This window comes from Calypte anna, chromosome 8 (genome assembly GCF_003957555.1).
Source record: "Calypte anna isolate BGI_N300 chromosome 8, bCalAnn1_v1.p, whole genome shotgun sequence".
Lineage (NCBI taxonomy): Eukaryota > Metazoa > Chordata > Aves > Apodiformes > Trochilidae > Calypte > Calypte anna.
In genome coordinates this window covers 1112502-1127793 of record NC_044254.1, presented here as the reverse complement: position 1 = coordinate 1127793, position 15292 = coordinate 1112502, and the positions used below count along the sequence as shown (strand labels likewise).

At 54.2% G+C, this 15292-nt stretch overlaps 1 protein-coding gene across 1 annotated transcript in view; it reads left to right on the top strand.

The window, feature by feature from the left end:
* Positions 1–12125, top strand: part of LMX1A (LIM homeobox transcription factor 1 alpha) — a 43726-nt gene extending 31601 nt beyond the window's left edge. The window contains exons 5-10 of the mRNA XM_030455509.1: positions 5910–6142; positions 10471–10640; positions 10747–10824; positions 10949–11018; positions 11139–11309; positions 11965–12125. Coding sequence (XP_030311369.1) covers positions 5910–6142; positions 10471–10640; positions 10747–10824; positions 10949–11018; positions 11139–11309; positions 11965–12125 — 883 coding nt within the window. The remainder of the gene's footprint in view (positions 1–5909; positions 6143–10470; positions 10641–10746; positions 10825–10948; positions 11019–11138; positions 11310–11964) is intronic.
* Positions 12126–15292: the final 3167 nt, after the last annotated feature.

Below are 15292 nucleotides of genomic sequence, written 5' to 3'. Positions count from 1 at the left end.
GGGAAATTAAAAAAAAAAAAAAAAAAGGGAAAACACCGCTTGCTGCAAAGCGAGCGAATTCTCCAATAAACCCAAATCTGCTGAGAATACATTTTACAAACATGCAGCTAAGTTGGCTGCTTTTGTTTGGGCGTTTGTTAAGCATTAACTAAAGAATGCCATGGTCCAGCCTGCTCGGTGTGAAACCTAATTCTCCCCCTTTCTGGAGCCATGGCATGGAGTGCTCAATTTTTTTCTCTCTGTAGGACTGCAGCCTTCTGGTACTCCAGCCAAAAAACACTCATATTTTAGCAAGCTTAGCCCCAGCCCCGTTGCCAGGCAGTAAAGGGAACACTTGTCCGCCTCGGGGGGAGGGAGCCAGGAGACAGGGAAGGGTCAGGAGAACAGCCCCAGGGAAAACATCCCTCCTCCATCCCTCTGGAGAGCTCGCTGAGGGCTTGGGGTGTGCAGGGAGGGAAGGGGAGAGCAGCTACGGGTGTTTTCCTCTGTCAGCTGGGGAGCCTGGAGACCCGGGGTGGGTTTGGGGCTCCCCAGAGCTCCCTGGTGCTGAGTTGTCCTCCAAAATGTTCTTCCACAGCCCCAGCACTTGCCAGCATGCTCTCCATCCCAGGTGCTCCCATGGCCTCAGCACTCCTCCCTCTGGGGCCAAGGGTCCACTTGGTCCCTCCATGGGCTGCATCCGTGACCTTCCCTTCCCCAGGAAGGGTTGGGGAGGGGGACAGGAGCCTGGTGGCAGAAGGACAGGGACTCATTCCCAAGCTGTGGGTGCAGGGCTGACAGCACCTGGCATTTTTCCACTGCCAGCCCATCAAGGACCTGGTGCTGCTGTCCCCCCTTCTTGAGAGTGACAGTGAGTGAGAAGATGACCCGGTGCCAAGACAACTCCAACTGCTGTCCTTGCTCCCCACAGAACCCTGCAGCCTCTCACCAGCCCCAGCCTCCTCCTCTGCCCCTCATGGCCCTTGGCTCATCCCCACACCAAGGTCATGGTGCTGGGGGACATCACAGCTTTCCTCTCTAGGCAGCCATCGGTTTGGGATGGAGCTCCCTTCCCCTCTGATGGGTTGGTTGGAGCCCACTCAGCTTCCAGGCTTCTCCTGGGACATGGTGAGAGCAAGAGATGAGTTGGTCAGGTCTCTTCATCAAGGCACTGGAAAATCCACCATTCCTTCCCAGGGCCCAGTGCCAGCAGCACCCACCCCAGCCCTCAGCCAGGAGCCCCTGGGGCTTCTCAGGGGTTGCTCCTGCCCTTTCCCATCACATCCCTGTGCCTGGCTGGTGTGGGCAGGAAGGAGAACATCCCCCCAGCCCAGCAGAGCTGGACCATTGAGGTTTGTCCATCAATATTTAATATCAGTGTTGCCCACCCAGCTCCCCAGCCCGGGGAGGCTCTGGAGGAGCTGCCTTTGTATGCAGCACACGCAGACAGACAGCAGCCGGGAAGCGCCCGTCAATCACGGCCTCTTTCAGGCTGTCACCTCAAAAGAAAAGGAGAAAGATCCCAGGGGATCCAGTGGGAAAGCAGAACCTCTCCCCCTCCATCAGTGCCCCAGGGGATGCACTGTCCCGGAGGTGGCTTTGGCCACCTGCTGAGATTTGGGGTTTTAGGGATGCTGCGCAGGTGGAAACCCCAAAGCTCAGGTCTGGGGTGGCTTTCTGGGGGAGAAATTGCAGGGACACGTGGGGTTGTGTCCCAGGAAAAGGGGGGATGTTCCAGGAGAAGGGGGAATATCCCAGGAGAAGGGAGGATGTCTGAGGAAAAGGGGAGATGTCCCAGGAGAAGGGGGGATGTCCCAGGAAAAGGGGGGTGTCCCAGGAGAAGGAGGGGTGTCCCAGGAAAAGGAGGGGTGTCCCAGGAAAAGGGGGGATGTCCCAGGAAAAGGAGGGGTGTCCCAGGAAAAGGGGGGTGTCCCAGGAAAAGGAGGGGTGTCCCAGGAGAAGGAGGGGTTTCTCAGGAGGAAGAGGGGTGTCCATACTGCCGGCTCTTGCTCAGGGATCTTGGAGCTTAGATGTTGCACTTTTGGAAATGGCAAAATAATCTGTGTCGAGGCTTTCTTGAAAATAGGACTTTAAAAGGGAGCTGAGTCAAAAAAATAGACACAATAATTTTAATGCAGATGAAGCAATACAAGGAAAGGAAAGTTTGTAAGATCAGAAACAAAGGGCCATACGTTGTGTGTTGCTTACATCACCAGCTTTCTGCTCCCCGTTGTTCCCAACTTGGGTGTTGGGGGGTTTTATTTACAAATATTCCCTGGCAGTGTTGTGGCAGTGAGCTGCCCGGGTTTCCATCAATAACCACAGTGCTGTGCAGGTCTGCCCCTGCCCTTGCCATCTTCAGGCGTGGTTAAACAAACCCAAAGGCTGCCAGCCAGGCCTGGGTGAGCCTTTGAACCCCACGCTACAGAGGGGAAAAAAAAAATAAATATCTACTGGGAGCTAAATCCTGAAGCATCCCTCGGAGGGCAGAAATCAAGGTGGTCCTGTGCAGTTTAAGGTGGGTGATTTGTTCCTGGTTTCAAACCTGCAGAGCCAGCCCTTGGTCTCTCCTGCAGAGAAATGTAATCTCAGGGTCTCCTTTGCAGCTGCAGGGAGGCCCAAAAAGGTAGAGGTGAGGAGAGATGCTCCTTGCTCTGCTTGCAGCAGAAGGGAGCTGGACACAGAGCTGGGTGGAGAACACCTCTGGATCCAGGGATAAGCATAAATTAATGGCTAGATCTGGAGGAAAGTTCTCCTCCAGCCCATCTCAGGCTGAGCAGGGGTGTTTCAGTGGGGGTCTCATCTGTGCATGGGGTGGCCTCTCCAAGCTCTTCCTCCCCATCTCCTGCAGAAGAGGTGCTACTGGGCAGGGCAATAATTCCTCCTCCACAACTACCTGGGGTAAATTGCAGTTTTTATGCCTGTGACCTTTGAGTGCCTGAGGTCTGGGTTTATTGTGGGGTTGCAAGGAGCTCTTCAGAGCTCCATGCTGGGGAAGAGGTTTTATGGGGATTTGCCCAGGGATGGGGGAGTCCTGTGCTGGGCAGTGAAAGGCACCCCCATCCCCAGCATCCCTCAGCAGGAGCTGTTGAGGACTCAGCAGTTTGGAGATCAAGTTGTTTAGTCCATGCCCTAAGTGCAGCTTTCAGTGTCAAGTATTAGGCAACCATTTACCTAAATCTCACTCCTTGTTTTGCAACTTGCTTTGGGCTTAGAAAAATCCATTGTCTGGTTGGTGCTGCTGGGCCTGATTGGCAATGATGCTGGTTTCTTACTCAGCACCCTGGAAAGAGAGATTTGGGGCACATCCATTCGTGGAGATGAGACAGCAGGAATGTGATAGTTCATCTGTGTTTTCTTACTGTTAATAATCCCACCAGGTAGGGCTTCAATTTCATTTAAATAGGATGAGAGTGTGTTAGAGGATGAATACAAATTGCCTCCACTTTGACATAAAGAAGGCATAATTAAAGATGAAATGGCCACAGATGTATTAACTCTGTGTTTCTCAGAGCTGGAAGAAGGAAAAAATGACCCTTCAGAAGGGATGCATTCGAGGGAATATATAATATATAATATATATTCCCCCTGAGGGCAGACAGAGGGATTTTAGAAAAATATACTTCTTGGAGAAAGATCTGGTTGAATGTGCAAAAAGAAAAGCTACTAATGGCATTATCTGGAATTATCAGCTCCTTAATCTCCACCTTTTGTTGGATGATTTTCCACTTTCTGCAGTGACAATAGTGTTTCATAAATGTTTCATAAGGCCCCTTTCCTACTTCCTGGGGGCTGCTGTAGTTTTGCTGAGTGCACCCAGGATGTGGTTGGCACAGGGAGAGCAGCAGACCTCATCCCCATGCTGGGAAGGAGAGGTCACAGCCCATGCCCTGGCATGAAGCACCCATGGCCATGCCTTGCTCTGCCCCCTGTCTCTTGTTTTCTGGGCTGTCGAGCTCATCACAAACACTTTTTAAAAAATTATCCTCATTTTGTGATGGTTTTGCTGCAAGGGTTTTGCATTCATCTTTGCCTGCTTCTCCTGGTTGGAACGAGGCTTCACTTTTCCTTTCCTATGTGGTTTGGGGGATTTTTTCTGTTATAGCCAAAAAAACAAACCCTGAAAGGATTTGAAATCCTGCTGGTGGCTGCAGGGCTGCCCTCCCACCCTCCTTCCCATGCCAGCCCCCAGGGCTGCCCTTGGGGTGACACAAAGGGCAGGGTGCAGGGAGGTGGGAGTCCTGCTGGGTGCAGTGCTCCCCATGGGGATCCCTGGATCTGGGATCTGGATCCCTGTGCTGGGACACTGGTGGTGCCCGGAGATAACCTCTGCAGGATGCCTGCTGCCTTCTGCCTCCTCTTTCTGGGCCAAGGTCATCGAGACAGGGGAATCATCATGTGCAGTTCCCACAGATGTTTAGGATGAGGCTGAGTAAGCAGTGATTTTAAAAATTATTTATTTATGATCATGTTTTTTGTTTGTGGGTCCCAAGCCAAAAACCAAAGATATCTGTGAGGGGCAAAGAGGTTCTGGCTTGGTACCTTCATATGTCTTTACTGGGGGAAACATCCCATTTACTTAAAAAATCCATCCCAAGGTTTAGCTCCAAGTGCCTCCAGGTCCCCTCAGGCCAACACTGATACTGCCACCTCTGCTCTGCTTGACTCAGTTTCCCCAGCTGTAAATCATTAATCGTGCTGCTGGGCTTCTTGGTAGGGACATTTAAAAATGTCAGAGGAAGAAAAGCTCCATTCCAAGCTACCGTGTTATTGCTGTCATTATTATTATTGGCTTTTAAGTGTAAAGCCAGCGTGTTGAAACCTGGGAGCTGCACAATTAGGAATGCCTCAAACACTGTCACATCAGTGTCAAGGAACAAGCTGAGGTTTTCCTTTTTCTTTTGACACATCAAATCTTCAGCTTGTCATCAACCTTCACCCAAAACTTGCTGCCATGGAGATTTTGGTGATATATTAGACATTCCAGGCATGTTTGCAAGCAGGAGCAGGGCTGTCCCAGTTACCCAGGCCAGAGGAACAGGGTGGTTTGTAAAGTGACAGCATGGATGCTTTCTTCAGGTGCTTGTGGAGAGGCAGGGGTGACCTCTCCGGCCCTGTTGCCATCCTTATTTCATCCTCATTTCATCCCATAGCATCTCCTTGTATCTGGGTGTGATCTGGAGGGAGGCGGCCATGTAGTGTTGGCTTGATGAGACTCATGTAGATGTGGTGTGTCCCATGTCCTGTGGGGGTGGTAGTTGGGTTTGATGCCTGTTTGCCTTTCAGCTGCAGCATCTGTACATGGGGGTCTTTATCCTGTGACCACATTCATGCTGACATGTCAACCAAGTTGAGCCCCAGAACATCCCTTGTTGGCACAGGGCAAGCTTGCAGCACGTGTCCTTTCACTGCAGGGTGCCAGCACCAGAGTGGTGACAGTGACCCTGTGCTGATACCCCCTCCCCATTCCATTCCATAGAATCATGGAATTTTCAGCGTTGAGGGAGACTTTTAAGATCATTTAGTTCCCTGCCATGGGCAGGGACCCCTTCCACCAGCTCAGGTTGCTCAGAGCCCCATCCAGCCTGGCCCTAAAAACTTCCAGGGATGGATGGGGCTTCCACCACCTCTCTGGACAACCTGTGCCAGGCTCTCACCACCCTCATGGGGAAGAACTTCTTCCTAACAGCCAACCTAAACCTCCCCTCCTCTAGTTTGAATCCATTCCCCCATGTCCTGACATCCTCAAGTCCCTCCCCAGCTTTCCTGTAGCCCCTTCAGACACTACAAGGCCACAATGAGGTCTCCTCAGAGCCTTCTCCAGCCTGAACCACCCCAACTCCCCCATAGCAGAGCTGCTCCATCCCTCGTACCCAGGGCAGTGCCACTGCTGGGTGTCCCAGCCGGCTCTCCTCTTCTTGTCCCCCCAGGCTGTTTGCTGTGAAGTGTGCGGGGTGCCTGGCAGCCATCGCCCCCAGCGAGCTGGTGATGCGGGCCCAGCAGAGCGTTTACCACCTGCGGTGCTTCTGCTGCTGCGTCTGCGAGCGGCGGCTGCAGAAAGGGGACGAGTTCGTGCTGAAGGAAGGGCAGCTCCTCTGTAAGGGCGACTACGAGAAGGAGCGGGAGCTGCTGAGCTTGGTGAGCCCGGCTCTGTCGGATTCTGGTAAGGGGCCGCCCGTGCCCAGCGTCTCCCCGGCTGGTCCCGCTCCGAGGCCCCTGCGAACGCGGTGGGGGCTGGAGGAGAGGTTGGGATTTGCTGCCCCCTTGGTCCGCAGGGAAAAAAACTCGCCGAGCATTTCCCGGGTCGGTGATGGGGCTGTTTGTGCAGCCCCGGGGGGCGGGATGGGCTGAGGATGGGTTGGGGAGCATCCCGGCTGCTTGCTCTGAGGATTTGTGCTCTGCGGGGCAGCAGCATCCCGAGGGATGAGCATCCTCCCTCCCCAGGAGCTGCAGGGAGAGCTGTGCTGGCCGAGGGGGGCATCTCCCACTCCCTCACCCCGGGAAATGGGAGGAGCTGCTCTGGGTGTACAGTACACTGTCGGTGAGAATTTTCTTCCTAAAAGAAGAAAAAAAAAATCACAGTCCCAAGCATCCCACTGACTGCCTTGAGCTGAACCTTCTGTGCCACTCCCTGCTGCCTCACTGGCCCTGCTTGCAGCTCTGCTGAGGTTGGGTGACAGCAGGGAGCTGCTTCTGCTGCAGCCACCCTTCCTGATACCAAGGGGAAACTGAGGCACAGAGCTAAAACGTGAGCTGGCAGCGGGGACCCAGCACATTCTGTGTCCCCAGAGGCTTCCCAGGTGGTTGGTGGCCAGAGCCAGCATGGTGACACTGCAGGGACACTGTGGTGGCAAGAGGGGCTGCAGGAGATGTGGCACCATGACTGGGGATGAGTGGGCAGAGGGCTGGTGTCCTGCTCCAGCCAGGATGTCAGTGCTGGGTGAGCTTGCCCAGAGCATCAGATCAGCATCAGAATATGCAAATCAAATCTGAATGGTTCCCAGGAAGACAAATTTAGTAAGGAAGCCCAGGCACAGGGGCTGAGGGGGTGGAAATGAACTGTGAGCAGAAACCTCCACGTTAACACTGTCCCTGCTGAGTCCCCACTCCTTGCACCCTGCCCATGGGTCACTTGGCTCTGAAAAACCCTCAGCAGGGAAAGATCTGCTCTAGGGAGGGAAGGATTTACCTTCAAAATGCTATGCTCCAAAAAAGGCTGCTGGCAAGCTGGAGGGGCCTGTCTTTTCCCTGCTAGAGCAAAGCACTGGATTTAAAAAGAAAAGGAAAAAAAAAGAAAAAATAAGCACAGAAATCAGCATGATGAGCCCCTTTAGGAGGAGGCTGTTAAGAGGTGAGGTCATGGATATGGCAAAGCCAAGCTCTGTCATGTGTAGATGATGCTGCAGCTGGGAGAAGGTGCATGGGGGTGGTTTTGGTGGGGATGTAGCAAAAATTACCCCAAACTTTGTGGTTTTCATATCATGCTCCTCTGTAGTGAGAGCCTGGCTGCTTTGCAACCCTGCCTGCAGCTGTCTCTGTCCAAGCTGTGCAACCCTGCTTGCTCGAAAGAAAAAAATCCTCCCCCCAAATCACGGTGATGATATTTAAAAAATAAAGAGTGAGGCCATGGGAGGAGGTGACTGAAGGCAGCTGGTGAGTGATGGTCCAGGGCTGGAGGAGCTGGAGAGGCAGGAGAGCAGCCCTGCTGGCGCTGGCTCTGGCTTTAGCCCTGGGAAAGTCCTTAATTCATTGAGGAATTACTATTTTTTTCTTTCTGGGATGTGCAAGCTCGTTCATTTAAAATAGGAACCAATGAGGAGCCAATCATACAGGAAAATAAGTGAATCAGCCACAAGGGTTTGGGCTTAGTCCTAGTGGGGGAAAAGGGCAGTTTGGGAAAGGTTGGGGAGCTTTTCCTCCCCAGCGACTCATCAGCCCGTGGTCCAGCCCTGCTGCCAGGGGCCCGGGCCAAACCAAGAACTTGAACGAGCAAAAACCTCCAGGGGAAATACTTATTTCAGTGGAAACTCCAGCTGAGACCTAGGGGATATAGTGTGGAAGTCAAAAGGGCACAGCAGCCCCTTTGCTGGCTGGAAACTCGACCTGAAACCCTTGGCATCCCCTGGCAGCCCCTGGCCCGGGAGGTCCTGGTCCTTCCCATTTCCCCACAGACCCCATAGATGGCTCCCTGGCCACCCCTGCCTGCTTTTGGTGGCCACCAGCAGCTTATTGCCTGGCCCACAGGAGGGGGCAGCCCAGGTGGATGCTCGGTGTAGCCCCGAGTCTTTGTCCCCTCTTGCTGCCTCTCTTGGGGGACACCCCCTCCCCTCCCCGCCATCCCGGGGGTGCAAGGAGGGTCCCTGTTCTGCCACCGATCCCCAGTGCCCTTCACCAGCAGCCTGGATGTGCTTGCCCAGCCTGCTTTGAAGCCCCCTCCCTTCCTCCCTGCCTCCCCCCCAACCAAGGGCCACTTTATGAGAAAGCCCAGATAAAAAGCCAGCCATATGTTGCCCGTAATCTCCCAAACCCTCGCTTCAATTACTGCCTCCCCCGAGCCCCCGCCGCCCCAGCCTAAGTAAACAAGCCCCTCTGAAAGAGGACCCCGTTTTCCAATTAAAAGCGTCCTAACGTTTCTCCTCTCCCTAAATCCTCCCGAGCGAGGAGGAATGTCCCGGCCCCGGCGGCGGGATGCGGGCTCGGCGGGTCGGACCGAGGGCACGGCACACACAATATCCAGAGCCCCGGCCCCTTCCCAGGTGACGTCAGGGGCAGCCCCAGACACTCATTAATTTCTTCCCCCCCCCCACCCCCCTTCCTCGGTGGGGAAAGGCTTGAAAGGGAGAGTTAATTAAAAGTAATACCCCGCCAAATCCGGCTTCTCTTTCCCTTCTTTCCCTTTGACACTGGGAGGGATTTGGGGAGCAGGTGTTGGGGGGGTGGAGGAGGGGGCGAAGGGGGGAAGGGCTCGGGGGGGGCTGCTCTGAGTGGGTTGTCCCCCTTGGTGTGGGTTTTGAGCATCTTTCGCTCAATGAGTCCATCCCCCCCTGCTGGGCTCTGCAGGGGCTTGAGGTGCTGACCTCGTGTTGGGGTGCAGAGGGTTTCAGGGACCAAGATGTCCCCGTTCGTTGGTTGTCAGTCCTCCTCCTAATATCTGTAAGACCTTCTGCCCTTCCACCAAAATTTAACTCCTTCAGGTTTCAGGAAAGCTGGCAGCTGGGCAGAGCCTGCTTGTGCTGGCACCAAGGAGGAGGCAGCAATGGCTGCTGCCCAACCCCATTAGCCATCAGAGACTCCACACCCTGGTGATACCTAGCACAAGGGCTCTCAGACCTTACAGTGTGTGTTACACACCCCTCACACTGAGCCATGCCAGAAAACCAGCACTTTTCTCTTGCTGCTGCTGCTGTGGGTGTGCCACAGGCAGGCAGGGAGCTGGCAGCAGCACCAGCAGCAGCAAGGCTCTGGCTCCCAGGGCCAGCACTCAGCTCGGGGCTGTTTGGGGACCACCAGTGTGAAGACCCCTCCTGTCCCAGCCCTCCCCACAGGTCAGGTCTCCATGCAGGCTGGTGAGCCCAGGAGGGAACCCAGCAGTGCAGAGGGAAGAGGTCACTGATGCCCAAGAGCATCCTCGCTTCTCCTCTGGGGTTGTTGCCTCAGCCCAGGGATCCACTCCTGCCTTTCCCAGCTGGGCTGCTCCTGGTTTTATGTTTTTCAGATGTGTGTGACCCATGATTAGCTCTTGTCAGGGGACAGGATTTGACCTGCTTTAGCCACGAGCCTCTGGGCCAGGCTTATGACCCCCCTGGTCCATCTCCACCTCCCGGAGATGCAGCAGCCCCTGCAATGGGACTCAGGCCAAGCAACCTGCATCAAACCAGCACCTCAGCTCCCTCATCGATTCCCCAGAGGATGGTGGGGGAGCTTTCTGGGAAAAGGCTGTGGTGATTTACGGCTTGTGAGAGGGAAGGATCTGTGCTGTCAAACCTTGACATTACAGCCCTCCCACACTGCCTGAGCAAGCGAGGGCATCGACACGAGTGGGATGCGGTAAATTGGGAAGGGCTGGTAAGAGGCAGGGACATGCTGCCTGCTTTCCTGGAGCACCTTGTGTCCCCCATGGCCCCAAGCAGTGGAGAGCAGCCAGGAGATACATCCCAGTGCCTGGGAATGCCATGGAGCAGCGAGTACCTGAGGGGTGAAGCTTGAAGCAGCTTGGGCTCCTGTCCAGGGAGATTTAAATCTCTCCATAAAGGGGGAAATACAGGGGGAAAGTTGCTCCTTTTTTACAAGGGCATGTAGCAATAGGGCCTTCAAGCCATGGCCTTGAGCTGAGGGAGGTTTAGGCTAGACACTAGGCTAGACAAACCCCTTTCACCAGAGATCCCCACCAACACCATCTTAAGTCCCCCAGTTTATTCTGGACATGCTGGAAAACAACGTGCCTGGCCCTTGATCTCTAAAGTACCTGCTTTGCTTCCCCCTACTCTGCAGGCAAAAGCGAGGATGAGGACAGCATCTGCAAACTGGGCCAGGCCTCAGGGAAGGGTGCTGAGGATGGGAAGGATCACAAGAGGCCCAAAAGACCCCGGACAATCCTGACCACGCAGCAGAGGAGGGCATTCAAAGCATCCTTTGAGGTCTCCTCCAAGCCCTGCAGGAAGGTACAGGGAGAAGAGCCCAGGCTCAGCTGCCTCCAGTCCCCAAGGATGTCCTGGACGCTGGGCAAGGCCAGCAGGCTGTGACACCTCTCTTGTTCCTCTCTCCAAGGTGCGGGAGACACTGGCAGCTGAGACGGGGCTGAGCGTCCGTGTGGTGCAGGTCTGGTTCCAGAACCAGCGAGCAAAGGTGGGTGCAGGGGGATAGCCCACCACTGGTGACCAAAACATCCCTTCCCTCCTCCCTCTAGCTGGGGGATGGGGATGGGATGGATGGTTTCAGCCCATTTTTTTCCCCCTTTCTTCTTGCCCAGATGAAGAAGCTTGCCAGGAGGCAGCAGCAGCAGCAGCAGGATCAGCAAAACACACAGCGCCTGAGCTCAGGTACCTCCCCACCCTCAGGATCCCCCCCCTTCACCAGCCCTCTCCAGGCTTCCCGAGGGACCTGCCCCCCCTAAAAAAGCAGCAGCTCCATGGCACTGGTGGCTTCTTCTTATCTTCCAGCCCAGACAAACGGAGGCAGCAGCACAGGGCTGGAGGGGATGCTGAACCCCTACAACGCTCTGCCCCCACCCCAGGGGCTGCTGGGCATGGAGCAAAGTGTCTACGGCTCTGACCCCTTCAGGCAAGGGCTCACCCCCCCACAGATGCCTGGAGACCACATGCACCCCTATGGTAAGGCTCTGAGCTCTGCCTTCTCTCCATCTAAGAGATAAATGGGCCCCGGTGGGGGCTGCATGAGGGATGCAGCAATTTCTGGGAAGAGAGCAGTTCTCTCTTCCCTAAATCCTTACATGGCAAAAAACCACCCCAAAAATCAACATAAAAAGGACATAGAGTTCCAGAGTGGGCCACAAAGATGATCAGAGAGCTGGAGCACCTGTGCTATGGAGACAAACTGAGAGAGCTGGGGTTCTTCAACCTGGAGAAGAAAAGGTTCTGGCGAGATCTTAGAACATCTTGCAGTAGCTGAAGGGGCTCCAGGAAAGGTGGGGAGGGACTTTTTATCAGGGCCTGGAGGGAGAATGGTTTCAGACTGGAGGAGTGGTGATTTAGATGAGACATTTGGAAGAAATTCTTTCCTGTGAGGGTGGTGAGACCCTGTCCCAGGTTGCCCAGGGAAGCTGTGGCTGCCCCATCCCAGTCCAGGTTGGATGGGGTTTGGAGCAACCTGGGCTGGTGGGAGGTGTCCCTGTCCACAGGAGAGGGGTTGGAACTGTATGAGCTCTGAAGTCCCTTCCAACCTAAACCATCCTGTGAAAAGCTGGGGTTACCCCCACACTGTCAAGGTGTCAGAGCAAGTTCTGAAGCTGATTCCCTGCTTCCCAAGGTGCTGAGCCCCTCTTCCACGACTTGGATAGCGACGATACCTCACTGAGCAACCTGGGCGACTGCTTCCTGGCTACAGCAGATGCAGGGCCACTCCAGGCACGAGTGGGGAACCCCATCGACCACCTCTACTCCATGCAGAACTCCTACTTCACCTCCTGAGCAAGGCCTGGTTCCTGGCACGGGGCAGGCGATGCAGCAAACGCTGCCTCAGGAGGGGCTGCAGAGCCCCCGGGGTGGGAGGGAGGGGGGGAAGCAACACTGCTGGGATGCTGTCACACAAGGTGTTGTAGCTTGGGATTCCCAAGGAGAGAGTTAAGTTATGGGTTGCATAGTTTCATGTTTCTCTTAGGAGCCTAGGGTTAGGGACAGGAGTGGTTTTAGCAGCCAGCTGATAGGTTTTCAAATTTCAAACGAGGAACCAAAGTTCTCGTTTCAGCAGGGGGAAAAAGCCCAGGGGAGGGAGAAACCCTTCCTGCAGGAGCATCCTGGGGCCACATCCCCCATCCCAGGGACACATCCCCCATCCCGGGGTCACAGCCCCCATCCTGGGTCCCAGGGGCTGTATCCCTCATCCCGGGGCCGCATCCCCCATCCCAGGGCCATCTCCCCTCTGGACCACCCGTGTTCCCAGTGGCAGGAAGAGCAAACTGCTTGATCTTCAGGGGGTGTGAGCAGGGGGAACCCACAGCATCATCCAGGCTTTGAAATTTGGAAAGCTGAGCAAGGCTTTGGGGCAACACAGGGAAAACTTGGCTGCGGGGTTCTCCCTCTGTTCCCTCCACCAGCCTCGAGCGCTCGCTGTTGAAACACAGGGATTATTTTATTTTTTTTTTTTTTTTGAAGATAGGTGTTCCTGTGTGAATATAGGAAGCTAGGAACCCCCAGCATCATCCCTGGGGGTGTGGGGGTGTATGTGTGTGTGTGTGTGTGTGTGTGGTGAGCTGGGTGGCTGCAGGTGCTCTGCTGCACGGCCCTGCCTGCCAGATTCTATCAACAAAGTTTATTTCGAAGTCTATTCAGAAATTTACTGTACAGCAGAAGTAACTTTATTTTCAGCGTGAACCATATTTAAGGAGATGCTCAGTGCACTTAAGTTATAAGAGGAAATGATTTTACTTTTTATAGACGTTGCATTTAGGTTGCAGGACGGTCCCAGTGGCAGGGAAGGAACATCAGTTCGTTTTGGGGAGATAGGTTTGGGTTTTGGGGTTGGTTGCTTTTGGTGCTCTCAGGTTGCCCCCCTGGTTTTGAGGTGCAGTTGGAACCCAAAGCTGGACTGGCTCCAGGGACCTGCTCCTCCACCAGCAGACCAGCAGAATAGGGACAGGAGGCTGCCCAGGTCCTGTCCCCACTGCTGGAGGTGCCCAGGAGGTTGGTGTGGGGTGGACGATGCTGCTGGAGCTGGTGGACATCCCGACCCAGCAGGACTCAGCTCTGCTTCTCTGCAGCACCTTTCTCCTTCCCAGCCTGTGTGCACCAGCAATATGGGACAGCTAGAGCAGTGGGAGCTGCTGTCCTGGCTCTGGAAAACACCAGAATCCCTCTGGCCACTCCTCAGGAGAAGGGAGGGAGAGCCCCACGTTTCCCACCCCGTGCTCTGCTTCATCCCTGCAGGAGTCTGGGGAATGTTCTCCTTAGGGTGGAGCCTTCAGCTGACCCCCAGCCCTCATCCCCACTCTCGTTTTCATGCGTGGTGTCCTTTTGTGCTGCTGTTCACACATGATGTGAGTGACAACCTGTGAAGAGGTGTGAGTGACTGCCAGGCTCAGAGCGTTGGCCGTGGGATCTGACACTCAGTGTGTGGCAGGGGCTGGAGATGGCTGGCCTGGCAGGAGATGCTGACACACTGTCAGAAATTGCAGACCAAGATGAAATTAAAAAAAAAGAAAAAAAAAGAAAAAGAAAAAAAAAATCTCTGGGAAAAAAAAAAAAAAAAGCAAAAAGCCTGGTCTCTTCTTGCATGGGGTGTCCTGTTGACTCCGAGAGGAAAGGGTTTAAATCAACTCCAAAGCCAACAATGAGTTGGGTGGGGTATGGTGAGACCATGAGTGAAGCTTCTGCTGCTTGGGGTTTTCCTTTTCCTGTCAATCATTCTCTGGACTGGGACTAAACTGGTCCCCACCTCCTCCCCACCACACGGCCGTGGGCATCTCCATGTTCAGACTGCCTGAAAGACAGGTGAGTATTTCCCAACAGGAGCTGCTCTCCTCACACCTCCCTGACGTGCAGAGGTTCCACAAATAAAGTGCTATTGGTGGGGTGGAGATCCCAAACTCAGTGTCTGAGATGTCCAAGGTGTTCTCCCTCCTGCCCTGCATCAGCCACTGCTTTGCTATCCTTGGGCTCTAAAATGCTTTAAAAATCCAACCTGCAGGAAAAAAAAAACTGTTGCAAAATGGCATTTCTGCACGGGGAAATACTGTGGGGTTCATTTTGCAAGTTTCCTAGGAACAGACTGGATTTCTTGGGTTGTTTTTGGGGCTTTGCTCCATTTCAGCCCAGAAGCAGGTGGCACCTGACCCTGTGAGTGGCAACTGCTGCTGAACCCCCAGCCCAGCAATGTCCAGTTTGTTCCAGTTACCCAGTCACAGCTTGGGACAGGGAGCTGGGCCTGACCCAAACAGTGCAGGACTGTGCTCTTGGTCATCCTGCAGCTGAGTGTTTCCCCTTGGTCCCAAAATGGAGATTTATTTTTAATTTCTGCACTTTCAACAATAACCTTTGGATTATGAAACACCCCTGAGCCCTTCTCTGCCCATTTTTGCCCCAGACATGTGCTGGAAAAACCCTGAAAAAAGGCTGGAGAAACGTCCAGTGTAAGAAAAGGGTTTCAATGGAGAATGCAACCAGCTGTGTTGAGTTACCTAATCTTTTCTTCCATCAGATTCATCTCAGCTGTGCCTGTTTGCTGATGAGCAGTGTCGTTAATTAGGGAGTCAGCAGGTGAAGGGGTTTGGGAGGGGAGGGGCAGCCCTATAAAAGCAGGATCCAGAGAGGGGCCTGGGTTTGGGAGGAGGATGGAGCATGAGGCTGTGGAGGCTTTCTGGTCTGTTCTGGGATGGGCTCCTGCAAGGCAGTCAGGTAGGTGTTTATCCACAAGTTTTGCTGTGTTTCTGGAGTCCTTGTTCTTTCTAAGAGGGAATTGCTTCCCAGGGAATGTCTCTGGAGAGACTGTGGGGTTTGTGTGTGCTTCACTCTTGCAGAACTCCAGGGTGATACCTGCTCCTACCACTTGTATCTGGGGATGTTGGCTAAACAGAGCTTTTTGGCTGTTTGTCTCCAAACCCAGCACCCTGGGTGGATGGCAAGGTAAAATCCTGCCTTTT